Source organism: Lithobates pipiens, unplaced genomic scaffold (assembly GCF_037356315.1).
Source record: "Lithobates pipiens isolate NorthernLeopardFrog02 unplaced genomic scaffold, aLitPip1_a1.2 Scaffold_8, whole genome shotgun sequence".
Classification (NCBI taxonomy): Eukaryota; Metazoa; Chordata; class Amphibia; order Anura; family Ranidae; genus Lithobates; species Lithobates pipiens.
In genome coordinates this window covers 387,657,093-387,684,369 of record NW_027507903.1, presented here as the reverse complement: position 1 = coordinate 387,684,369, position 27,277 = coordinate 387,657,093, and the positions used below count along the sequence as shown (strand labels likewise).

Sequence of the window (27,277 nt, the reverse complement as noted above, 5' to 3'; positions counted from 1 at the left end):
CCACTCTCCAGTGCAGACAAGGGTATGCATGTGAAAAAGATCAGGGCTCCCATAGTGTAGTAAAACGTATTTTGAGAAATGTTTTTATTAAATAAAAAGCAAAACTAAAAAAAAAAAACTATCCAAAGATGAAAAATCCTCAAATATCCGGGCTACATCTAAGGGACAAAACAAAGACACCCACAGCCGCTATCGTACCCGGAAGTGATGTCGGTACATGGTAACACCTTACGTACGTCTTCTGAGGCGGCACCAGGTGTCTGATCTATGCGTCATATATAAGCCAGCGCCAGACAGGATCTGCCCATAGAGTCTCTCTAAGGTGGAATATTAATAAAATGGTATGAATAAGGAGAATAAATGTCAAATAAGTAACCTAAAGGCAAACAAAGTAAAGCTTCCTCTCCAGTGGCCCATATATAGAAAACAGTACATATAATCTGTCATACATGTATGATGAATATTCTTAATGTACATACTACATACCACAATAAATCCCATAGGATCTGATAAGCTGCATTGGCAGCTCTACCAGTCCTATAATGGTATTAACTAGATAATAATATAAACCCCAACATATACACACAATGCTGGTGTAAATATATATTCATGCTCCCCCTAGTGGTAAAGGAAAAAGAGGGAAAAAGATACTAAATCTGAGGTAGAACCAGATATTACCCTGTAAAACATATACCGATGTTCCTACGAAGAGTATTTCAAAAAGTGTACATAAATATAAAGCACTACCATTGGTAGAGAGAGAGCCTAGGAAGCAGGTTTACTATATGAAGTTACAATCATATATGTTCCCCATATAGGTAATCTTATCAAGGGTTAGTCTGGAAGCAGTTCAGGTCTATATCTAAATTCGGGCCCCTGGGGGCAAGGGAGCCCAAACGATAGATCCAGCTAGATTCATTTTGTGAAATAAGGGTTGTTTTATTACCACCCCTCCAGTGATCTTAGAACATTTTTCAATGCAACGGACCGCAATGGTTATATTCCTACATCAAGCTGCCACCACCCTAGGTGGAAAGGGAATATCCCCAAGGGTCAATTCATTATGATTGCGTAGAAATTGCGATCGGTTAGAAGATTTCGAAATGCAATCGAACATTGTGATAAAAAGATTTATAGAGAGGAGGTTACCTACAGGAGGATCTAGATAAAGTAAAATCATTAATGATGGATAGGGAGAACCTCTTTTTATAACAAAAAAAAAAAACCTAGCAAAAAGGAGAATCTCAATGGTCTGGCCTTCATTACAGGATTTAATAAATCAATATAAAACTTTTGAGAAAATCATGAAGAAATATTGGACCATTCTGAAATTTTGCCAACAATGTATGACAGATTATATGTACTGTTTCCTCTATATGGGCTAGCGGAGAGGCAGCTTTTCCTTTGTTTGCCTTTTAGGTTACTTATTTTTCATTATTCCCCTTATTAATACTTTTTTATTAATATTCAGCCTTAGACTCTATGGGCAGATCCTGTCTGATCTACGAGTCATATATAGGCCAACGCCAGACACCTGGTACCGCCTCACAATTAATTCACGAATGAAACGTACTTAAAGCGTTACCACCTACTGACATCTTTGTTTTGTCGCGTAGATGTATCCTGGGTGTTTGAGGATTTTTCATTTTTGGATAGTTTATTTTTATTTCGTTTTTTTTTACAGATTTTTTTTTCACATTTTTGTTATTGCTTTTTATTTAATAAAAACATTTCTCAAAATACTTTTTACTACACTGGGGGAGCCCTTATCTTTTTTTCGCATGCGTACCCTTGTCTGCACTGGAGAGTGGTGAGAGTAAGGAGTTGGATACCAATACAGCTGGTTGATCTGCCCCCTGAGTACATCAGGTGTACCCCACCGGATCCAGGAGCAGGATACCCTTGGATGATCCATAACAGCTGAATAATGGATGTTTAGGATAACAACGTTATCTGGGCACGAAGGCCCTCTTACATGCGAGATACCCCTGCAGGGGTGACTGGAGCTGGTGAGTGAGGACCCAAAAGGGGGAGCACTGAAAGTCACTTGGATTTTTTCTGTGTTCACTACAATAGGAAGTCACCAAGCACTTAAGAATTATCAGACTTTGGCTTTGTTAGATCTGCATGGTCTTGGACACTATATTTTGGACTTGGTTCACTCATTTAATGCACATTTGAATTTATTTCACTTTTTTTTAGCTTTTTCTAGGTTATATTTTCATATGCTATTGTTTTTATTGGCCCTTAACCGGTTCCCGACTGACGCATGCCGATGTACGTTGGCAGAATGGCACGGGCAGGCATATTGGCGTATAGGTACATCCAATCTTCAATGCCGCCCTGCCATCCCGAGCTCGCCAGGAAAGGCTCGTGTGCCGGTCGGGACCCACGTGAGTCCGGTCGTGGGTCCCGCGGACTTGATCGCCGCGGGCATACCTGCGCTCGTCTCACGGGGCGGCTGAATGGAGGAAATGCTATGTAAACAGCATTGCCCCATTCTGCCTAGTGACGCTGATCTCTGCTCCATGTGATTGGAGCAGAGATCAGTGTTCACTAAATGAAAGCCCAGCCCCCCCACAGTTAGTAACACACCCCTAGGAACACTTAACCCCTACACTGCCACCCACTGGTTAACCCCTTCACTGCCATTTACACAGGAATCACTGCCTTTATACAGCAGTGATTACTGTATAAATGACAATGGTCCCAAAAATGTCCGATGTGTCCGCCGCAATCACAATAAAAATCGCTGATCGCTGCCATTACTAGAAAAAAAAAATTAATAAAAATGCCATAAAACTATCCCTATTTTGTAAACGCTATAACTTTTGCGCAAACCAATCAATCGCTTATTGCGATTTTTTTTTACCAAAAATATGTAGTAGAATATGTATCAGCCTAAACTGAGGAAAAAAAATGTTTTTTTTTTAATATATTTTTGGGGGATATTTATTATAACAAAAAGTAAAAAATAATGCGTTTTTTTTCAAAATGGTCGCTCTATTTTTGTTTATAGCACAAAAAATAAAAACCGCAGGGGTGATCAAATACCACCAAAAGAAAGCTATATTTGTGGGAAAAAAAAAAGGATGTCAATTTTGCTTGGGAGCCATGTCGCACGACCGCACAATTGTCAGTTAAAGCGACGCAGTGCCGAATCGCAAAAAGTGGTCTGGTATAATATATATATATATATATATATATATATATATATATATATATATATATATATATATATAGTTAAGATTTAAGACTGCTATTTCTCACTATATTCTCACTATATACGGAGCGCTGGACTGCTCTTATTTTAATTTTTTTAAATAAATCTGACCCCAAGTGACACTTTTTGGTGACCAGTGACACCAATACAGTGATCAATGCTATCAAAATGCACTTATCGCTGTATAGATGGCACGATCAAGGGGTTAAGTGTTCCCTAGGGAGGCGTTTCTAACTGTAGGAAGACGGACTCACTGGGAGTAGGGAGAGTTTGCTGTTCATGATCATTAGGAACAGCCAATCTCGCTCTCTCTCCTCCCCTGGCAGAATTGGGATCTGCCTTGTTTTACATTGTTAGATCCCAGGTCTGCCTCTCATCGTTGTGATTGTGGGTGGCCAGCAGACATCGAGATAACCAGACCCACAGACGGGCTCCTGCGGCACACGACCGGTGCGCGCTCGCAGTACCACATGCACAGACCAGTGTACAGGTACGTCGGTTTGCACAGCCAAGCTGCCTTGCCGCAGAATATATGCGGAAGGCGGTCAGCAAGTGGTTAATGTACATAATATAACTGGATACTGATTTATAGGTAAATATCTCGAGGGATCAGGAAGGATTTTTTTCCCCTGCCGTAACAAATTGGATCATACTTTGCTGGGATTTTTCACCTTCCTCTGGATCAACTGTGGGTGAAGGATTGTGTATATGGTATTTCTGACGGGAGTCATTTTGGGCGGGGGGCCTTGAGGAAGCCAGGTTACCTTGGAGAGTACTGGAAGCTCCTTGTCCAGCTCCCCCAACCCCTCCTATGTGCAAGTTACCCTGTGTCTATTAGCGGCACTGGGTGACCGAGAACCCAAGTTTGACCTCAAGCATATATGAAGATAAAGTCAACCATTCATTAGAGACCATTGCTTGATAGTTTGAGGTGGGGTGGGTGTTGCTGTGTGTTTGTTAGGTGTGGCTGTATCCCATTCTGTGTCTGTCTGCCTTGGGAGCAACCTATTATGGGATGTATAGGTCTATGCGTATTTGCTGTGACGAAGGGGGGGATTCCTCTCTGCTGATTTTACAGTCTATTGATGAGAAGTTTGAATATCTGTGTGCATGTGTTCAAATAAACAGTTCCTGTTGAGCAGCCAAAACAAGTACTGCCTAGTTATTGGTTGTCGGGCGGTTGGAATATCGAATATCTATATTCACACTGCGAAGAAGCGGTATATGACGAAAGCAAATCAAGCGGAGTGTGGGACGTTTCCAGGGCATTTTTTCAGCGGGAACGCAGTTCCGGCACCTCCAGCACTGAATGTATGTAATGGGAAGGGGTGCTGGGGTGGACTGGAGGGTCTATTGTTGCTGGAGCAGATCTATTTTTGAGTGGCAGGCTATCATTGCTGGTGGGTCAATTATTGCTGGAAGAGATCTACTATTGATGGAGGGGGTCTATTGTTGCTGGCTGCTGGATAGTCTATTGATGCTGGGAGATCTGTTGCTGCTAGGTGGTATTTTGTTGTAGGAGTCCATTGTTGCAAGGGGGGTCTATTGTTTGAGTGAATCAATTGCTGCTGGCTGAGTGGAATCTATTTTACTACTTTTCTTGCTATCCTTAAATTTCATACAAACTACTTAGCACCACACAATTATACTTGGCCCGCTACTCTCTAAAAGGGGCAGTACTGAGAGGTGGGTAGGGGATGAAACCAAGGAACGGTGCTCAGAGGTGGGTAATGGGCAGACATAAGAAGCGGCTCAGAAGGGGCAGTTCCTGCACCTATTCTCTGAGAAAAAAAAGCCCTAGACATTTCATTACAGGATTTTAGGATTTTTTTTTTATTGGTTGAACTAGATGTACTTGTATCTTTTTTCAACCTATAACCATTTGGTGATGTCACTACAATACTGTTCAGGTGTTCTTGCTAGAGAGAAAGCTGAAATGTAATGATCTTACAGTTTCTGCTTCATCCCTGGTGCGGTTCCTGCACCTCTTGTGCTGTGCCTTGAATATTTCCCGATTAGTAATCAGATCACTGGTAGCCAGAGTAGCAGCTCTGATATGAGGAAGCAAAGCCCTCTTGCAAGATGGCCACACCCACACAGAGACAGTGCAGAAGAGAAATGTAAGTAAAATTATGCAAAAAATATCAGCTGCATTGAGCCTATAGGCAATACTGGTGGCTATTTCTTGGCCCTCTGCTTGTATTTTTGTGCAAAAGATTTACAGTTCAGGTCTTTAACCGCTTCCCACCCAGTCACTGCACATAAATGAGCAAAAAAGTGTCACGCTAATTACCGCAAACAATATATCATAGTACTCATACAGTGTTGATATGATAAAATGGTGAATACTGCAAAGAAAAGAATAATGACGTGTCAATGTGCTCAGACAGTGACAATGTGTAAATAACAGCAGTATATGCAATGCTTATCCCAGATCAGAAATCAGTGTATATAAACAAATATACATGCATAAACTGTATAGGGGATAGCCCACGATATTAAAATAAAAAGTCCCACACAGTGAATAGTCCATTCAAGTGATCTGTGATTCAATTGTATCCAACTTATCTGTGTGTGAGTGTTTTATCTCTCCGATTTCTACCTGTGAAGCTACAGAGATTGATTTAAGATTCACTCTGACTACAATTTTGGGCAATTGAGTTACTGATCACTTGATTGGACTATTCACTGTGTGGGACTTTTTATTTTAATATCGTGGGCTATCCCCTATACAGTTTATGCATGTATATTTGTTTATATACACTGTTTTTTGATCTGGGATAAGCATTGCATATACTGCTTTTATTTACACATTGTCACTGTCTGAGCACATTGACACTTCATTCTTATTTTCTTTGCAGTATTCACCATTTTATCATATCACCATTTGATATATTGTTTGCAGTAATTAGCGCTACACTTTCTTTTTGCTCTTGAATTTTTGAACTTGGTTTGTTTGTGTGCTGTTTTTTTCTGATATTTCTTTGCATTTAGCGCAGTTTTTTCTATTTTAGTATTTGACTGCACATAAATGAACAGATGGGCGCTTTGCCACTGACTGGATCCCGTCCCATTAAAACAAGGACTGGCTGTCCCTCAGACCATCACAGGACATGGGTGCTGTGATTGGCTCTCCCGATCACATGATGGCTGTGTCCAATCACAGCCATCACACAGTGTAAGTAAAGATGAGTGTCTGTGCCAGCTCTCCCCGCTGAGCTCAGTAGGGGGGGGGGGGGGATGCTTCAGCCTGTCACATTCTCTGTGCAGCTGATAATTTTAGTGTTCAGATTACATAGATCACACAGACTGCAACCATCCCACACCAGTGCACCATCTGTCCCTGTTCAAGTGTCCCATCAACATCTGTACCAGTGCACAAAACATCTGTCAGTGTACCAGTGCACAAAAACAGCTGCAATAGTGTTCCATTGCAACATCACCATCTGTCCTTGAACCTAGTGGACATTCAACATCTTTCACATTATACAAGTGTGCCGAAATATCTGTGACGGTGTACAAGTGCACAAAAACATCTGTCACAGTGCACCAGTGTCTCACCAATAAATAAAAAATTTAAAGGGCCCCCTGTGGAAAGGCGAACAAACACGTTGGTCATGTACACATACGGCAATCACACCACATGAGGTATTGCCAGGAACGTCAGAGAGCCATAATTCTAGCACCAGACCTCCTCTAACTTTAAACTGATAACCTGTAAGGCCGCGTACACACGGGCGGATTGTCTGTCCAACTTAGTCCGCTGAACAGTGTTTCAGCGGACAATCCGCTCGTGTGTGGGCTTCAGCGGACTTTTTCAGCGGACAATCTGACGAACAAATTCTTACGTAATTTCCGTAAGACAGTCCGTTCAAACTTGGTTTTGTCCGTCCAAACTTGGTTTCAGCGGACAGTCCGCTCGTGTGTAGGCAAGTTGGACGGACTAAGTATGGCGCATGCTCAGAAAGGATTTACACGGCCGAAGGTTGCATTGCAGTGTATAGGACGTCGTTTTTCTAGTCCCGTCGTACGTGCTGTAGACGTCATCGCGCACGCTTTCAGCGGACTGTCTGCTCATCGTGTGTGGTCAAGTCCGTTCATGCAAATTTTGAACGGACTGTCTGTCGGATTGTCTGACGAACTTAGTTGGGCAGACAATCCGCCCGTGTGTACGCAGCCTAAGGCTTATAAAGCATGGAAAATGTTAAAGCTTGACATGTTTAGCATTTATATACTCAGCGCAACACCATATTTTACAAAAAATGGGGTATTATATTGTGTTTGTGTGCATTAAAATTAACATGTATTTTTTCGTTAGTGTGTAAAATTTTGTTTTTGCGCTAATACAGTGTGACATTAAAAAAAAATTTGCAAAACCCACCATTTTATTTTCTAGGTCCTCTGCTAAAAAAAAATAAATAAATAAATATATAAAGTTTTTGGGGGGGTCCAAGTAATTCTCTTTTTACTTGTCAACAAAAAGTGGCAGAGAAGGCCTGGAAGTGGATAATGACTGAAAGTGCTCCTTGGATGTTAGGCCTTTATATGTGGCCAGGCTGTGAAAGTTTCACATGTGGTATTGCCATATTTAGGTGGAGTAGAAAATGTGTTTTGGTGTGTAGTTTCAAGTATGCTATGTGTGAAAAATAACTTAATATGACATTTTTGTGAAAAAACAAAAACAAAATTGAATTTAATTTCTTCATTCTGCAAAGAACTGTGGGAAAAAATTACAACTTCAAAAAAAAAAAAAAAAAAAAATCAACAGGCCTTTTACTAAATACCTTTGACTGTCTACCTTCCAAAATAGGTTTTTTTGGGGGGTATTTGTACTGTTCTGGCATGTTAGGCCTGGTTCACACCCATGCGTATTTTAGTGTTTTTTGCAGAAACGCACTACAGTCAATTTAACATGATTTCTGATGGGACACGTTTACGTCTATGCTTTTTTTTCAGCCACTGCATTTTTGTAAAGGGTCATAGTTTCATAGTTTCATAGTTAGTAAGGTTGAATAAAGACACAAGTCCATCCAGTTCAACCTGAGTGAGTGTCTACAATAGACCATATCCCTGTACATTGCACACTCACATTGGTCCCTACCCTCAAGGTGCCCACAATCCAAGGTCCCCATTCATATACTAGGGCCAATTTTGGACAGAAGCCAATTAACCTACCTGCATGTCTTTGGAGTGTGGGAGTACCCGGAGGAAACCCACGCAGGCACAGGGAGAACATGCAAACTCCAGGCAGGTAGTGTTGTGGTTGGGATTTGAACCAGCAACCCTTCTTACTGCTAGGTGAGAGTGCTAACCACTACACCACTGTGCCGCCCTACACCACTGTGCCGCCCAACACCACTGTGCTGCCGGGTCAGGGACTTTTTAACCACTTGACCACTGGGCACTTAAACCCCCTTAATAACCAGACCAATTTTCAGCTGTCGGTGCTCTCACATTTTGAATGACAATTACTCAGTCATGCAACACTGTAACCATATGAAATTTTTGTCCTTTCACACAAATAGAGCTTTCTTTTGGTGGTATTTAATCAGCGCTGGGTTTTTTATTTTTTGTGCTATAAAAGAAAAAAGACAAAAAGAAAAAATTCTCTAAAAAAAATTAAAATAATGTTTTCTTCGTTTCTGTTATAAAATTGATCAGATTAGTAATTTTTCTTCATAAATTCTGGCCAAAATTTATACTACTACATATCTTTGGTAAAAATACAGTGCCTTGCGAAAGTATTCGGCCCCCTTGAACTTTTCAACCTTTTGCCACATTTCAGGCTTCAAACAAAGATATAAAATTTAAATTTTTTGTGAAGAATCACCAACAAGTGGGACACAATTGTGAAGTGGAACGAAATCTATTGGATATTTTAAACTTTTATAGCAAATAAAAAAACTGAAAAGTGGTGCGTGCAAAATTATTCGGCCCCTTTACTTTCAGTGCAGCAAACTCACTCCAGAAGTTCAGCGAGGATCTCTGAATGATCCAATGTTGTCCTAAATGACTGATGGTGATAAATAGAATCCACCTGTGTGTAATCAAGTCTCTGTATAAATGCACCTGTTCTGTTGAAAGCGCAGAGAGCATCATGAAGACCAAGGAACACACCAGGCAGGTCCGTAATACTGTTGTGGATAAGTTTAAAGCCGGATTTGGATACAAAAAGATGTCCCAAGCTTTAAACATCCCAAGGAGCACTGTGCAAGCGATCATTTTGAAATGGGAGTATCAGACTACTGCAAATCTACCAAGACCTGGCCGTCCCTCTAAACTTTCAGCTCAGACAAGGAGAAGACTGATCAGAGATGCAGCCAAGAGGCCCATGATCACTCTGTATGAACTGCAGAGAACTACAGCTGAGGTGGGAGAGTCTGTCCATAGGACAACAATCAGTCGTACACTGCACAAATCTGGCCTTTATGGAAGAATGGCAAGAAGAAAGCCATTTCTCAAAGATATCCATAAAAAGTATCGTCTAAAGTTTGCCACAAGCCACCTGGGAGACACACCAAACATGTGGAAGAAGGTGCTCTGGTCAGATGAAACCAAAATCGAATTTTTTGCCCACAATGCAAAACGATACGTTTGGCATAAAAGCAACACAGCTCATCACCCTCAACACACCATCCCCACTGTCAAACATGGTGGTGGCAGCATCATGGTTTGGGCCTGCTTTTCTTCAGCGGGGACAGGGAAGATGGTTAAAATTGAGGGGAAAATGGATGCAGCCAAATACAGGACCATTCTGGATGAAAACCTGTTGGAGTCTGCAAAAGACCTGAAACTGGGACAGAGATTTATCTTCCAACAAGACAATGATCCCAAACATACAGCAAAATCTACAAAGGAATGGTTCACAAATAAACGTATCCAGGTGTTAGAATGGCCAAGTCAAAGTCCAGACCTGAATCCAATTGAGAATCTGTGGAAAGAGCTGAAAACTGCTGTTCACAAACTTCTCTCATTGAGCTCGAGCTGTTTTGCAAGGAAGAATGGGCAAGAATTTCAGTCTCTCGATGTGCAAAACTGATAGAGACATACCCCAAGCGACTTGCAGCTGTAATCACAGCAAAAGGTGGCTCTACAAAGTATTAACGAAAGGGGGCCGAATAATTTTTCACGCCCCACTTTTCATTTTTTTATTAGTTAAAAAAGTTTCAAAAATCCAATAGATTTCGTTCCACTTCACAATTGTGTCCCACTTGTTGGTGATTCTTCCCAAAAAATAAAAATTTTAGATCTTTATGTTTAAAGCCTGAAATGTGGCAAAAGGTTGAAAAGTTCAAGGGGGCCGAATACTTTCGCAAGGCACTGCAAGTACAAATTGGTGGATATTATTTGGTCTTTGTGAAAGTTAGAGTGTCCACAAGATATGGTGTCAATATCTGAAAATTGATCACACCTGAAGGACTGACGGCCCATCTCATTTTTTGAGACCCTAACATGCCAGAAAAGGAAAGGTCCCCTTTTTGGAAAGAAGACATTCCAAGGTATTTAGTAAGAGGCATGATGAGTTTTTTGAAGTTGTCATTTTTTCCCCACAATTCTTTGCAAAAGCGAGATTTTTTTTTCTTTTTTTCTTCACAAATTTGTCATATTACCAGGTTATTTCTCACACACAGCATATGCATACCACAAATTACACCCCAAAACACATTCTGCTATTACTCAGAGTATGGCGATACCACATGCGTGAGACACTTACACAGCGTGGCCACATACAGAGGCCCAACATGCAGGGAGCACAATCAGGCGTTCTGGAGCACCCAGGCCAATTCTGACATTTCTCTCCTACATGTAAAAATCATCACTTATTTGCAAGAAAATTACATAGAACCCCAAAACATTACATATTTTTTTTTTAGCAAAGACACTAGAGAATACAATGGTGGGTGTTGCAACTTTTTATCTCGCACGGTATTTGCGCAAAAAAAAACGGTTTTAAAAAAAACAATAAAGTTAGCCCAATGTTTTTGCATAATGTGAAAGATGAAGTTACGCCGAGTACATAGATACCCAACATGTCACCCTTCAAAATTGCACACGTTCGTGGAATGGCACAAAACTTTGCGCCTTAAAAATCCCCATAGGCAACGCTTTACATTTTTTTACTGGTTACAAGTTTTGAGTTACAGAGGAGCTCTAGAGCCAAAATTATTGCTCTAGCTCCAACGTTCTCAGCGATACCTCACGTGTGGTTTGAACACCGTTTTCATATGTGAGCGGGACTTACGTATGCGCTCGCTTCTGCATGCGAGCACATGGGGACAGGGGCGCTTTAAATTTTTTTTTTTTTATTATTGTTCATTTTACTTTGACACTTTTTTTCCCCAAAAATAAAGTTTTTGATCACTTTTATTCCTATTACAAGGAATGTAAACATCCCTTGTAATAGAAATATGGCATGACAGGAACTCTTTACAGTGAGATATGGGGTTATGAAGGCAGAAAAAAAAAAAAGAAAAAAAACACGATTCTGGCTTTGATCGTATTGGCGTGTCGGTAGAAGCACTGGAGGGCGGCGGGAGGGGACGTCCCCTCTCGCCTCCTGTAAGATCGATCAAGCAGCGGAACATCTGCTATAATCATTCTTATGGTGTAGGGAACCGCCGGCTGAAAAAGCGGATATCTGAATGATGCCTGTAGCTACACCCATCATTCAGATATCCCCGCACAAATTCAAGGACGTCATAGGGATGGCTGGCGGGTGGGAAGTGGTTAAAATGCTTTTTTTTTTTTTTTAACACAAAGTTGTCAATTTATACAATATTTCTAACACATAGCATGTACATATCAAAAATGACACCCCAAAATAGATTCTCCTACTCCTCCTGAGTACAGCGATAACACGTGTGCGAGACTTCCCCAGCCTGGTAATATACAGAGGCTGAGTACAGCCAAGCATGGCTGGGTATCACCGAGCATGGCCGAGTATGGCTGGGTATTACAGGGCATTACCATGTATGGCTGGGTATGGAAATTTATGGCAGAGTATTGCCAGGGTATTGCAGATTATTGCTGGGTTTAGCAGAGTATTGGCAGGGCATTGCAGAGTATTGGCAGGGCATTGCAGGGTTAATTGTCGGTGAGCAGCACTGTGGGCACTGCAGATCCAGCCCACAGCGCTGCTGACACCGATCTCTCCCCTCCACTGTACCGATTTGACAGCGCGATCACGTGGTAAACGCCTGCGATGAGCTAGAGCGGAATTCTGGGAGGACATACTGTCGGTGTAGCCGTCATTCGGCTATGGGCCGGTTGTTAAGTGGTTAAAATGCAAAACCGTGCGTTTTTGGTTCAACAGACTTCAATGGAGAAGCTACAGAAAAGGATGTAGTGCGTTTTTGCAACGAAATGCTATTTTTAACCACTTCAATACTGGGCACCTCCCCCTACCCCCTTTCAGCCCTGTTGCACTTTGATTGACAATTGCCCAGTCATGCGACACTGTACCCAAATTAATTCTCTCTTTTTTCCGCCCACAAATACAGCTTTCTCTTGGTGATCATCACTGGCTTTTTTATTTTTTGCGCTACAAATAAAAAAAGACCAACATTTTATAAAAAAAAAAAAAAAAAGTTTCTCTTTGCTTCTCTTCTAAAATGTTGTATGTTTTCTCCTTCACGGACGGGCACTGATGAGGTGGCATTAATATGCAGCACTGATGAGAAGGCACCAATATGCACCACAGGTGGGCACTGACTGGCATTACTGATGGGTACTGACTGGCATCACATGTGGGTACAGGTTGGCACTGGTGGGTATCATTAGTGGGGCACTGCACCGATAATCAATGCACTAATCGGCTCTCCTCCACCCACACCTTGTCAGCGTGAATGAAGGAAAGCAGATAAACGGCACTTCCCGGTTACCATGTGATCAGCTGTGATTGGACACAGCTGATTACATGGTAAAGAGCCTACATCATGTGCTCTTTACCTAGATCAGAGATGCAGTGTGTCGGAGCCTAAGGGGCCTCAAAAAATTACATAGGCTGCCAGTATATCAAGTGTAATCACATTTTCAATGACAGGTACCATAGCTTGTATACTTTATAACTTTCACACAGACCAAATAATATGATTGGGATATTTTTACTCTGCTACTGCTATTTTTAAGTTCACTGTGGAACTTAAGGGGTTAATCTGCATTGTGTATAGAGGCTGTTTTATACTGTATGTACAAATCCTCCCCCTCCTGCACGGTCTATCTGGGGAAGCCCAGCTAACTCAGGCAGAGTAGCCAATCCGGCACACGCTCAGTTGTGTCTTATGCTGGAGAGAAAAGTTTCTTATTCTCAGAGCTAGCCAGGTCACATGCTATTGACATCACACATGTGGGCGTGTACACAGGCTGCAATGAAAATCTCCTCCTTCCTGAACTCTCAGCACTGAAGAAACTGCACATGTAACCACCGTGGTATACAGATCATCCAAAAAGCAGTAGGCACTGTGGGGGGGGGGTGAACTATTTTCATATTAGTGGGTTTAGTAACACTTTAAATACCACCTCTGTCTCAAAACAAATTATAAAAATGTCATATGGGTACAGTGTTGCATGAGTACCGTATTTATAGGCGTATAACACGCACTTTTGTCCCCTTAAAAGAAGGGGAAAATCGTGGGTGCGTGTTATACGCCGATCCCCCCAAATTCTGAGCCTCTGGGCGGCTTTCGGCCGCCTTCGGCTCTTCAAGGCGACTTTCGGCCATCCTCGGCAGCTTTCGCCCGCCTTCGGCCGTCCTCGGAAACTGGCGAGAAGAGCCGAAGGCCTGCCGAGAACTACCGCACGCCGCCGAGATACACATCCAGCTCTGTATCTCGACGGCGGCATTTAAAAAAAATAAAAAACAAATGGCAAATAAAATAGACAAGGCTGCAATGGGGGACAAGACTGCATAAGGCTGCAAAGGTGGGCAAGGCTGCAATGGTGGGCAAGGCTGCAGATGACACCGATGGGCATATAAATGTAAGTTTATTTCCCCCCCTTAAACGTCCCTCCTAAAAGTTTTTTTCCTTAAAATTCCCTCCTAAACTTGGGGTGCGTGTTATACGCCGATAAATACGGTAATAATCATTCAAAATGCAACGCCACTGAAAGCTGAAAATTGGCCTGGGCAGGAAGGGGTGAAAGTGCCCAATATTGGGAGGTAGTTAAAGTTAAAGATTTGAAGAAAAAAAAAAAAAAAAAATCTACATGCGTGTTCAGTGATAATACATTGCAATTTACCTTTAATTTACCTTTACCTTGGTTCAATTAGGTCATCCTCCTCTAGCCAAAAAAAAATAATTTACCTGAATGGACGTCAAAATAGATGAAACATCGTAAGTTGGGCTCCAGCGGTTCTGAAGAATATCTAAACATATGCTGCCATCTGCATAAACTACAAGAAAAACATTAGCAGTTTTAATAAAGCCACACATTTATAACAGCTTCACAGTTTTAATAAAACATCTCCAGTTAACCAGCTGAACATGAAAACACATACAGTAAAGGACTGCTGGAAAAAACAAAAAAAACAAAAACAAAAACAAAATAAAAAACACACATGGATTAAAAAAATACAAAAAACTGCAGCCATCCCAATAAAGTTATATTTTTATATTTCTGATTCTCAATTTCTGAAATGTAAAGTCCTGCATTTTATAGGCAATACATTTGAAATAATTTGTGATTTCTCCTATAGACGGCCTATGCAGGGCAATGTCTGTGGGTGTGTATTATAGCCTGTGGGTGAGAATAGCTTTTCCCATTTGTCACCCACAGCAAAGTATTACTAAACTCACTACACTACAGTAAAATAACCACTTGGGCTGTGGAACCCAAGCGGTTATTTTCCTCCACATTGTATAAAATAGCTGTTTGATCCTGGCTTCTCTGATCCTCCCCTGCTTCCACTGTCCCGCAGTTTCCTGATAACACAGAATCTATGGAGTCAGGCTGCACATGCTCATTTTGGTATTGCTAGAGAGATTTTTTTTTTCTTGGGTAGGATGATCCAGACAGAGGGCCGATCAACACTGTCCAGACAGAGGGTCAGGGGTCTTGCAGTCTCATAGGACAGTCTGAAAACTCCTCCTAAAAGCTCTAACTAGTGCTTGGCGGGACACTGATAGAAGTCACAAGACTGCTATATACTGCTGATGAGAAAAGGTATTTAGTAGTTTATATTTACTAAAATAATTGCGCTTTTATGTGCTGCGGACTTTGGGAGACCATATAATAGTGAATACAGGGTCCTGGGTTTAGTAACACTTTAAAATTTACAAACCATGTATGAGTGTGCAGTGCACATTTTCTTGAATCCCTCCCAACACCAATGCTTGTATTACCATTCTGCAACCAGACAGCTTAAACAGAAAACCATAGAGAAATAAAAATGTGTCTAGAAGATGGCAACAGTTCAGAAACTCTAATGTGAGAAACAACTGAGGCTTCCACTGCTGGCCTCTCTGAAAATGCTAGTTGCCTGGTTGTCTCTCGCAGCATTTCTGTAAATCCTGACCCAGAATAAGCATTCAGATCAGAAAAGTCGGAGTTCCTTAGTAACAGATAAAACTGGCACAAATTGGAAACTTTGTATTTGTATCTTCATTACCAGCCTCTCTGTGCCTGCATACAGGAGTGGGTTTGTTTATTCTACACATTTGAAAGCAGTCAATAGCCGGCGGGGTAATTTTTAAATTGAATCTTTGTGTCTTCCCAGTGCCGTGATTAAGCCTGCACAGGGCTGAAATGCGTGAGCATGGTGGAAATCATGTTGTATTTTATCCTGGTTCAATAAAGTATCACATGTGTCTCAGAAATGGTGGCGGTGTTCTATCAGATACTGCCTCCCGTCTAAAAAATACCTCCAATCGGTCTGCACATGAGCAGCACCAAACGTCACTCCAGCTGATATGTTGAACAGCTGGCGTGACTTCAACACAGCGCATGCGCAGATCGTCTGAGGCATTATGTGACGATATGCAAACAGCATACCTGTCAAATTCTACCTCCCTGTTGCGGGGTGGGTTTTTCGTGTGCTGAAGGGTGTGCTGTGTGTGTTACAAGGTGGGCAGGTTTTGCCTGGGTCTAAGGGCGGGTTGCAACACACACACACACAAAATCCACCCTTCAAACACGCTGAACCTGCCCTGCAACACACACTAAACATGCCCCGCAACAGCACAGAATAATCTGACAAGTATGTTCTCCCTCTGATTTTTGCAGATGGTCATATACTGCCTCCGACGATCTGTGCATGCACTGTGTTGAGATCACGCCAGCTGATCAATATATCAGCTGCAGCGATGTTGCGTACTGTGCAGGCACAGACCCATCGGAGGCATTTTTCATTAGAACACGGGTATTATCTGTTTGTACTGAAGATTGGCTGACAGGAGCCTTCCGGCGCACCGCATCTTACATTGACAGTTGTTTCAGATGTCATTTCCCTTGGACTGTGTACCTTAAAGCTTCATACACACGATCAGACTTTGTACAAAGTTTCCCGTGGACTTTTGTAAAAAGGGCATAGTCCACAAGTTTGTATTGCATACACACGATCTGACTTTTTAGGCAACAAACACGAAGGTAGTGACGTTTCAACATACTAACGACACTTCAAAAGAGGACGTTCAATTACTCCAGCGCCACCTTTGGTCAACTTCTGTATCGTTATCTGATCTTTTGCATTGGTTCTGAGCATGCGTGTTTGTACCTAAAAGTCCAATGGTTTTGCATACACACGATCGGACTTTGCTCCATCGGACTTATGTTGTCAAAAAGTTTGTCCGTTCGCACAGCCAACAAAAGTCAGATGAAAACGGAAAAAGTTTGTCCGATGGAGCGTACACACAGTCGGATGTTGCTCCAAAACAGCTAATTTGCAGGTTTGTCAAAAAGTCAGATCGTGTGTACGGGCCTTTAGAATGAAAACTGTTACATACATAAAATAAGAAGCAGTTTAAAACCAATTTTAGTATTACTTTTTTCCCCCAACAAGCACTCACCATTTGGATGAAACATTTTTGAAACAAATCTAACAGTTGGAGGTTTGTTTGGATATTCTTCTGAAAATTCTATAATGAGTTTAAATGTGCCTGGGAGGAAGAGAAGAAAACTTTTTTTTAACCTAATGGCAAAACAGTGGATCCAGATTTAAATGAAAATATACAATTGTCATAGCATTATAACGTTACCAAGAATCTTAGTAATACTAGTCACTAAACGGAGAGATAATTTATTAAATTAAAACTATAGGAAACTAAAATTGAAATGGTCTCCACAGAGGTAATTACAGCAGTTCATTAGGCAACAACACGATCAGGAGCTGAGAAGTACAATTGGAAAAAAGGTGTTTATAATGCAGCTCAGTAAAACCAAACCCACCAGTTTAATGGTTTCTCAAAGCTCAAATTGGAAATGTTCAATAAATGTTATTTAACTTATTCAAACATTTCAGTCTTGGTATCAGCAGTGCAAGCTCGTTTTGGCTAGGCTTCTCCTATGGATCACAGAAGTGCAACCCATGAAACCGTGAACGTTTTTAGTATATCAAACTCTTAAAGACATTGTCAGAAAAGATTAGGAAGTACCAGAGAAAAAGCTCTTCATACTGGAAGCTGTTAAACGCAGATATCCATTTGCAGAGGCAGATACCAAGACCTGGGCTAAGTGCCCCAAAGTGGATGCCTCTCTAGCAAGCGTCGCAAACAAATCTGAAATGGGTTGGACATTTTGTCATGTAGGGAGAGCTCTGCACTTTTTTCTTCTTTGATGGCCAGCATGTCGGCTATGGTTTTTAGAAGACTGTCTACATTTCCTGAGGAGAACAATTTGCCCTCTGATGCCAGATCATCTTCACAATCTGAGCATAGGCCTGCCTCAAATTTAGGTTCAAATCAGAATCATCCTCTTGCTACTCCACTTCTTCCCTGCTACTGGAAGGGATGCATCTCCCGCTGGTTTGACTAGAGCTTGCTGGTACATCTAATTTATCAATTGCTGAGCGTAGTGGCCCTATAGTGCTCTTTATTTCTTTTTTTAATGAATTGAGCAGGACTTTAAAAAGGTAATCTTGTGATTCCGTCACCACCATTTTATCTATGCATTTTTGGCAGTGTGGTTTTTTTCCAGACAGGAGGAAAAATAGGATTTTTGTACTCACCGTAAAATACTTTTCTCTGGAGTTCACTGACTGACAGCTCCTTTATTCTTGACCATCGGGTTGTTATGCCACCTTCAAACATGTTAACATGTGAAAAAAACAGAACTTTCTTGTTCCACCCAAGGGGGGTAAGTCCCTTCAGTAACAACCCGACAGCCTGCTTCCTGCAGCCTCAGTAGATCAACAAGAAGTATAAGGTAATTAATAGGAGAGGAGGGTGCTGTGTCAGTCATTGAACTCCAGAGGATTTTACGGCGAAAAATCCTATTTACGCTTACGTTCACTGACTGACACAGCTCCTTTATTCTTGACCATCGGGACATCCCAAGCAGTGTCATAACGAGGGGTGGGAAACAGCATAAAAGAACTTCACCCACAGTCAGTAGTGCTCCCCAACAAGAGAGTCACCACTTTATCCAACCACATCAGAACTTGTGGGAACAATGCAACAGTGCCTTATACTAAAAGGCAACTGTATTTTCTTTAAACAGAAAAAGGAGTGCAGAATTGCAACTACCCGCAAAACTTTGCGGCCAAAGCAGGCATCAGACAATGCACTTACATCCACTCTGTAGAATTTGGTAAAAGCGTGAATGGACGACTAAATCACCGCCTTACATACCAGAGCGACTGACACACGATGTCGGAAGCCCAAGAGGCCCCAAATGTCCTGATGGAATGGGCCATGGCAGGAAAGAGGGGCACCTGCCCCTTCAAGGCATAGGCCTGTACCACATCTGTCTGATCCACCTGGAAATGGTGGGCGACGAGACCGCCATACCTCTTTTTCGGACCAGCTACCGAAACGAACAGAGAATCTAACTCCCAAGGTGAGTAGCGGCAGAAAAATATATCCTTAGAGCCCTGACCACGTCCAAGGAATAAAGGGCCACCTCTTAGGATGTAACACAATATCTTCATTGATGTGGAACACCGAAACCACCTTTGGCAGAAAGGAAGGTTGCGGACTCAACACTACCTTATCCTTATGGGTAACCATATAGGGTGACTTGCAAGACAAGGCCGCTAGTTCTGAAACCCGATGAAATGGCCACTAGAAAGACCATTTTCTGAGAAAGTCAACAAGGGAATTGCTCTGATGTTCTCAAACGGCAGTTTCTGAAGCGCCGATAACACCAGGTTCAGATCCCGTGGGGGTAAGGCAGAAAAAAACTGAGTCTGCAGGAAGCAGACTGGGGGGTTGTTACTGAAGTTACAAAACTGTTTTTTGTACACGTTAACATGTTCTGCCTAGTCCTCTCCTGAAGGTGGCGTTAACAACCCGATGGTCAAGAATAAAGGTGCTGTGTCCGTCAGTGAACGCAAGAGAAAATGGTGGCCGCATAAAGCACATGCTTTGTTGCCATTTTTCACCTCTTTCCCCCAGGGCCTTTGCCTGTAATAAAGCAGGAGGACCCTGTGAGGTAAGTGGTTTTAACAAACTGCATGTAAAAACAAGTTTGTAGTAAGGTGAAGACAGAGGCGACTCCAGAGTACTCTGGCTTACCTGGGATCTGTCCTGGCTTGCAGGATCTGCAGGGCAGAGAAGCGTCCGACATGGTCAGCCACTAGGATCCTCTGCTTAGAGGGTCCTTTTTAACTACTTCCTGCATGAGCTCTGGCCCTGCCCCCAGCTGACCCCATGCACATGCAGCTTCCTCTGGTGTGCTTCCTGGATTATCATTAGGGAGGAAGGCCTTTGATGATTTCTGTAATTTTTTTTTGCGCCACCACCCGGAAATTACCCGCTCTATTGTTTTCTTAGAAGGCTTCCAGCCTTCACCAAAATGGCTGCCGACCAGAACCACATGACTGGAAGTGACATTTCCGGCGTGTCAGCACCATCTTGGTAGACCTTGCGGGCCTGGCCATGTGTACGAGACACCGGGAGAGATTGCAGGTGCAGCAGCTGCTATTCACGGTAGTACAGCGGCCAAGCAGGCAGACAAGCGTGCCTCCACCAGTGGGAAGAACGGCATCTGAAGGGGAAAATACCAGCAGTGTTGCAGCTTGGGGGGGATGGTTACAAGCTGTAAACTTCAGGCAGAGCATTATGCTCAGGTTGCTACCCCTGCTCGCCCTCCAATGGGCCGCTGGGCTGATTGGGATGCTGGACAGGGAGTACCCTGCAGAAAGCACAGAGACTTTGAAAATAATAAATGTTTTGTAGCTCCTGAGGAAACACAAACAACTGAGGCACACAGGTAAGACGAACAAGTATATAAATGGTGGACAATTATGTTTCCTGTTTCAGGGAGGAGCAGCCTATCTCGGATGCTGGCCTGGAAGACTATTTGAGAAAAACCCCATACTTTTTAACCCTTTCGCTGCCAGGCCCTGTACACACTCAGGCGGCCAGACCATTTTTGCAATTTTTCCTTTGCTTTTTTATTTTTCATTCATTCATTCCATTTCATTCTTATTTTCTGAAAGCACATGACCAGTAGAGTAAAAAGAAGGTGCTACTGATTTTTAAGATCCCATTATATTTGCACAAATGTTTATCAAAACAATATTTTTGCTAAAAATCCACTAAAATCATTAGCAGATAAAAACACAGCAAATTTTACAAAATTCCTACGAAAAAGCACATGACCTGTAGAATAAAAATAAGGTGCTACAGAATTTTTATTTTACTTGCGCAAATGTTTATCAAAACAATATATTCGCAAAAACACGCCAACATTTTTTTACATTTTGCCTTTTTGCAAAATGGTGAAAATCGAAGGTGCGCAAAAATTTTAATATCCAAATGTCCTTAAATATCAGAATGTTTTAATTTTTCCCTTACCAGCTTTCAGAATTTGTGAAGGACCTCCAAAATGATAGGATTTTCTGAAAGCATATGACCTTTAGAATAAAAAGAAGGTGCTACTGATTTTTTAGGGCACAGGGTATTTGCGCAGAATGTTTATCAAAACAATATTGTCGGCAAAAATACACTAAAACCATTATTAGCAGATAAAATTACACACTTTTACAAAATTCCTGCTAAATATAAAAGCTTATCCTGTGTTGAGTCAATAAATAAATATTTGTAAATTTTTAATTGCGCCTTTTTTTGCAAAATGGTGAAAATTGAACGTACCCAAAAATTTCTCTCAAAATCTGGAGGTCTTCATTTTTCACTTACAGCTTTCAGAGTTTGTAAAGAACCCCCCCCAAACCATATATATTAGCAGATAAAAACACAGCTAATATTACAAAAAATCCTGCTAAATTATAACTAAATATAAAAGCTTAACCTGTATGGAGTTAATAAATAACAAATATTTGTAATTTTTACATTGCGCCTTTTTGCAAAATGGTTAAAAAGAAAACAAAAAAAAAAAAAACGTACGCAAAAATGTAAATCTCCACATTTTTTTTATCACCGCATTCAGAATTTGTGGAAGACCCCCCCAAACCAAATAAATATTATCTGAAAGCATATGACCAGTAGAATAAAAAGAAGGTGCTACAGATTTTTTGCTTAAATGTGTATCAAATCACTATTTTCCACATAAAATAAAACAAATAAAAAACACTAAAATCCTTATTTGCACACATAAACATAATATAACTTATGTAATTCCTACTAAGGCCACGTTCAGCGGGGTGTACTAAAGCATATGCCCATGGAGGGCCACGTTTACCTGCAAGGGGATACACAGATATTCAGTGCATCCTTGTGCAGGCAGTCCTATTCATGTCAAATGGGACACAGCAGCGGCAAGGGCAGATCTGACATCCAGTACATACAGTGAGTGTAGGTCCAAAATGCAGACAGGAAGAAAGAAAGACCATATAAAAAGGACATTTTAATTTAAGGGAAAAAAAAAAAAAACGAACATTAGAAAAAGTCACTTCCTTCATACAATTTTCCATACAATCGTTCTAAATGTTTTGCCTTGTGGCTTCTTCAGGAAATGCGTGGACTTTAATTTTTAACAAACAAATACAGAGATAAAAGCAACAAAAAGGAAAAAAATTTAAAAATAAAAAAAAAGAAGAAAAAAAGTTACATCAAAACATATTTATGAATATAATAGAATACATACATGAGTGTATCCGTATAGATAAACAGGCGTTTCCCAACCGAAGGTTCTAGCATCAATGTTTTGAGAACACAGAGCCAGATTTATGGTAGAAAAATTAGAGCAAAGTGAATTTCAGGACACTAAGGTACTGCCGACCAAAAAGTGCATTATTTAAATTCAAATGGTGTGCTATACTTATGGCTTCTCCCTTGGAGTCTCTGGTACCCACGGATTAAATAGCATATGAAGGCAATTTCTTTTACATAAGCAGGAACATTTAAACTTACTAAATTAATACATAGGGCATCTTATAACAACTATATTGCTTTACTTATGCCCTAATGTTATCTCACTTTTAGAGACAAGATCTTGGCCCCCTGCAGCCAGGTAATCTCCGCCCCAGGGATATGCAGTTAGTGGACCTCCAGCTGTTGCAAAACTACAAGTCCCATCATGCCTCTGCCTCTGGGTGTCAGGTTTGTGGCTGTCAGTCTTGCTATGCCTCATGGGACTTGTAGTTCTGCAACAGCTGGAGGTCTGCTAATTGCATATCCCTGCTATAGGCTATCAGTCATCCATTTAAAAAGGAGTTTCATATGTAAGCATATACCCCTTTTTTTCCCTGTTCAAGGATCTAATATTCTAAACAAGTATAGAGATAGACATGCACGGCTGACATTTCATACTAACACTCTGATCCACAGGAAACTTTTTTTTTTTTTTTTTTAAATCACATACAAGTCACACTGACTTATACCTCTCTGTGGGTGACCCGGCTAAGCGGGGAAGTTTTTGGTTGACGGGACATTCTGTGTCCTGAATGTCACTCTAATCTAATTTTTCTACCATAAATCTGTCTCCAAGTTCTCAAAACATTGAGGCTAGAACCTTTGATTGGGAAACTCCTGCTATCTACATGGATGCACTCACGTATGTATTATATTGTATGCATAAATATGTTTTTTGATGTACTGTATTTGTCGTATAACACTCACTTTTTCACCATGAAAATCGGGTGCAAATAGCATGTGCGTGTTATATGCCAATACTTACATTTTAGCTGCCTTGGAGGGGATAGGGAGGGACGAACGCCGTCAGATTATATACAGTGAGAATCTCCTGTTTACTTGGCGGCTTCTGTAATAGGAAGTCCCGTCTCCTGGGCCGCCATTGGCCACTGTTTCATCATAGGAGATTCTCACTGTATGTAATCTGTCGGCGCTAATCCTGTGCCCTCTATGCTGCAGATGGGCATTGATGGCAATGGTGAGGCTGCAGATGGGCACTGACCCTTATAGTGCTTCAAAAGTTCCTTATTTAAAATTTTAGTTTTTTTCCTTAAACTTCCCTCTTAAAATAGCCTGTGCGTGCTATACGCCGATTAATACTGTAACTTTTTTTTCCTCCTTCTGTTTCTCATTATGTACCTTTTCTTTTTTCAATTTGTCTCTAATAAATACATTTATTTAGTAGAAATAAAGTCTACGCATTTCCTGAAGAAGCCGAAAGGCGAAACATGTATAACGATTGCGTGGAAAATTGTATGAAGAAAGTGACCTTTTTACGGTTATTTAACCACTTGCTTACTGGGCACTTAAACACCCTTCCTGCCCAGACCAATTTTCAGCTTTCGGTGCTCTCACACTTTGAATGACAATTACTCAGTCATGCAACACTGTACCCAAATGAATTTTGTGTCCTTTTTTTCCCACAAATAGAGCTTTCTTTTGGTGGTATTTGATCACCTCTGGGGTTTTTATTTTTTGCGCTATAAATGAAAAAAGACCGAAAATTTTGAAAAAAACCGCATATTTCTTTGTTTCTGTGACAGAATTATGCAAATTATTAATTTTTCTTCATAAATTTTGGCCACAATTTATACTGCTACATATCTTTGGTAAAAATAACCGAAATTAGTGGATATTATTTGGTCTTTGTGAAAGTTAGAGAGTCTACAAGCTGTGGTGCGAATCGCACAAAATTGATCACATCTGATGTACTGGTGACCTATCTCGCTTCTTGTGACCCGAACAAGTCAGGAAAGTACAAATACCCCCCAAATGACCCCTTTTTGGAAAGTAGACATTCCAAGGTATTTAGTAAGAGGCATGGTGAGCTTTTTGATGTTGTCATTTTTTTCCCACAATTCTTTGCAAAATGAAGATTTTTCATTTTCTTTATTTTTCTCCACAAAATTGTCATTGTAATAGGTTATTTCTCTCACGTGGCATGTGTATACCACAAATGACACCCCCCAAAAAATTCTGCTACTCCTCCTGAGTATTACAATACCACATGTGTGGGACTTTCACAGCCTGGCCACATAGAGAGGCCCAACATGCAGGGAGCGCCATCACGTGTTCTAGAAGCATAAATTACACATCTAACTTGTTGACTACTTATTACACTTTTGAAATACCAGGACAATGACACGTGACACTGATGACAGATGGCACTGATACGTGGCAATGATGACACTTATACGTGGCACTGATGACACGTGGCACTGATGACAGATGACACTAATATGTGGCACTGATGACACGTGGCACTAATACGTGGCACTGATGACACGTGGCACTAATACGTGGCACTGATGACACGTGGCACTAATATGTGGCACTGATGACACGTGGCACTAATACGTGGCACTGATGACACGTGGCACTAATACGCGCCACCGGTGACAGATGGCACTAATACGTGGCACCAATGACGCGTGACACTGATGACAGATGGCACTGATAAGTGGCATTGATGACACGTGACACTGGCAACAGATGGCACGTGACACTGACAGGTGGCACTGATGACAAATGCCACTGATACGTGGCACTGATGACAGATGGCACTAATACGTGGCACTGATGACAGATGGCACTATGTGGCACTAATAACACGTGGCACTGATGACAGATGCCACTTATACGTGGCACTGATGACAGATGGCACTGGGGACAAATGGCACTGACAACAGGTGGCACTGGGGACAGATAGCACTGCGGGCAGGTGGCACTGGGGTGGGGTGGATGGCACTGGGGCGGATGGCACTGGGGCGGATGGCACTGGGGCAGATGGCACTGGGGCGGATGGCACTGGGGCGGATGGCACTGGGGCGGATGGCACTGGGGCAGGATGGCACGGCACTGGGGGGGGGGGTGGCACTGGGGGAGGATGGCTCTGGGGGAGGATGGCACGGCACTGGGGGGGGGGTGGCTCTGGGGGAGGATGGCACTTTTTTTTTTTACTTTTTTTTTTTTTTTTTTTACACTGACGGCTGCTGCAGCCGTTCTTCTCTCCCCTCTCACACGCTGTCTGTGTGAGGAGGGAGAGCGGCGCTGAGAGATGATCTCCTATGTTTACATATGAGATCATCTCCCATTGGACACGCCGATCACGCTGTAAACGGCCGCTGTGATTGGCCGTTTACAGCGATCTGTGTTTGCCTGTCCCCGGGGGACACGGCAAACACAGAACTTCCGCGATGCGCGCCCGCGGCGGCGCGCATTGCGGAAGTAAACACCAGGCCGTCCAGGGACGGCCAGGCGAGGGAAGCCGCTCGCCCTAAGGCCGTCATTCGGCTATAGGGCGGGCAGGAAGCGGTTAAAAAAAAATATATATATATATATATATATATATATATATATATTTTACTAAATTTATTGTGGTTCTCTGTTTACTACAAGGGACGACAGTGCCTACTATTTGAATCTGTGTCTTGATCACTCTAATCCTCTACCCAAAATGCAGACAGGGTGAGTTTAGGGACATGCACCCACACGGATGTCAAGTTGGAAGCAGCAGCTGTGTCCTTGCAGCTGCTGCATCCCAACTGACATGAATGGGACTGCCTGCATGGGGATGCGCGGAACACCTCTGCAGCCAAACACGGCCCTGTAGTGGTTTTGCCTTGCGTAAACAAGGCCTTAGGGCTTTGTAGAGAGTTACGGTGGGGGGGGGGGGGGGGGGGGGGGGCGGCATGCAGTTGCAAAGCATTTGTTGGCAAAAATAGGATTTTGTACCGTAAAATCCTTCTCTGTAATTCACTGACACAGCTTCTCTCTTTAGACCATTTTGTTGTTATGCCACCTTCAAGAGAGGACTAGGCATTACATGTTAACATGTGATGATAAAACTAGAACTTTCTAGTTCCGCCCAAGGGGCGGTCCCTTAGGTAACAACCCCCCAGCATGCTACTGCAGCCTCAGTACCTAAACAAGCAGTATAACGAAAAGAAAAATATGAGGGGCGGGTGCTGTGTCAGTCGGTGAGTTACAGAGAAAAGGATTTACGGTGAGTACAAAAAAAATCCTATTTTCTCTTATATTCACCGACTGACACAGCTTCTCTCTTTAGACCATTGGGACATACCCAGGCAGTGCCAAAATGAGGGGTGGGAAAACAGCAAAAAACTTCATCCACAAAGACTACAGTGTGTGGAATAACCACCACAAAAAAAACAGGGTGCTCCTCAACAGAGAAGCACTACCCTCAAACTGCACCAAAACTGCGGCAACAAATGCAACAGTGCATTAACCTAAAGGTACTGCGTTTTTATCCAAAAAGACAGGAAAAAAAAAAATTGTATGTGCAATTGCCATTATACAGCTGCCTGCAAAACTTTGCTTCGACCGCAATCATCAACCGATGCACTGATATCTACCTTGTGGAATTTTGTAAAAGTGTGAACAGACGACCAAGTCGCCACTTTACACACTTGAGCAACAGACGCTTGATGTCAGAAGGCCCAAGACGTTCCGATTGTCCTTGTGGCGTGGGCCGTGACTGGAAAGGGGGCACCTATACCTTCAAGGCGTAGGCCTGTACAACAATCTGTCTAATCCACCTGGAAAAAGGTGGCCGACGAGACCACCG

At 42.0% G+C, this 27,277-nt stretch overlaps 1 protein-coding gene across 1 annotated transcript in view; it reads right to left on the bottom strand.

The window, feature by feature from the left end:
* UBE2B (ubiquitin conjugating enzyme E2 B) overlaps positions 1-27,277 on the bottom strand; it is a 156,148-nt gene that overhangs the window by 9,871 nt on the left and 119,000 nt on the right. Inside the window, exons 4-5 of the mRNA XM_077473921.1 lie at positions 17,227-17,316; positions 14,527-14,615 (exon numbers count right to left, since the gene is read on the bottom strand). Coding sequence (XP_077330047.1) covers positions 14,527-14,615; positions 17,227-17,316 — 179 coding nt within the window. The remainder of the gene's footprint in view (positions 1-14,526; positions 14,616-17,226; positions 17,317-27,277) is intronic.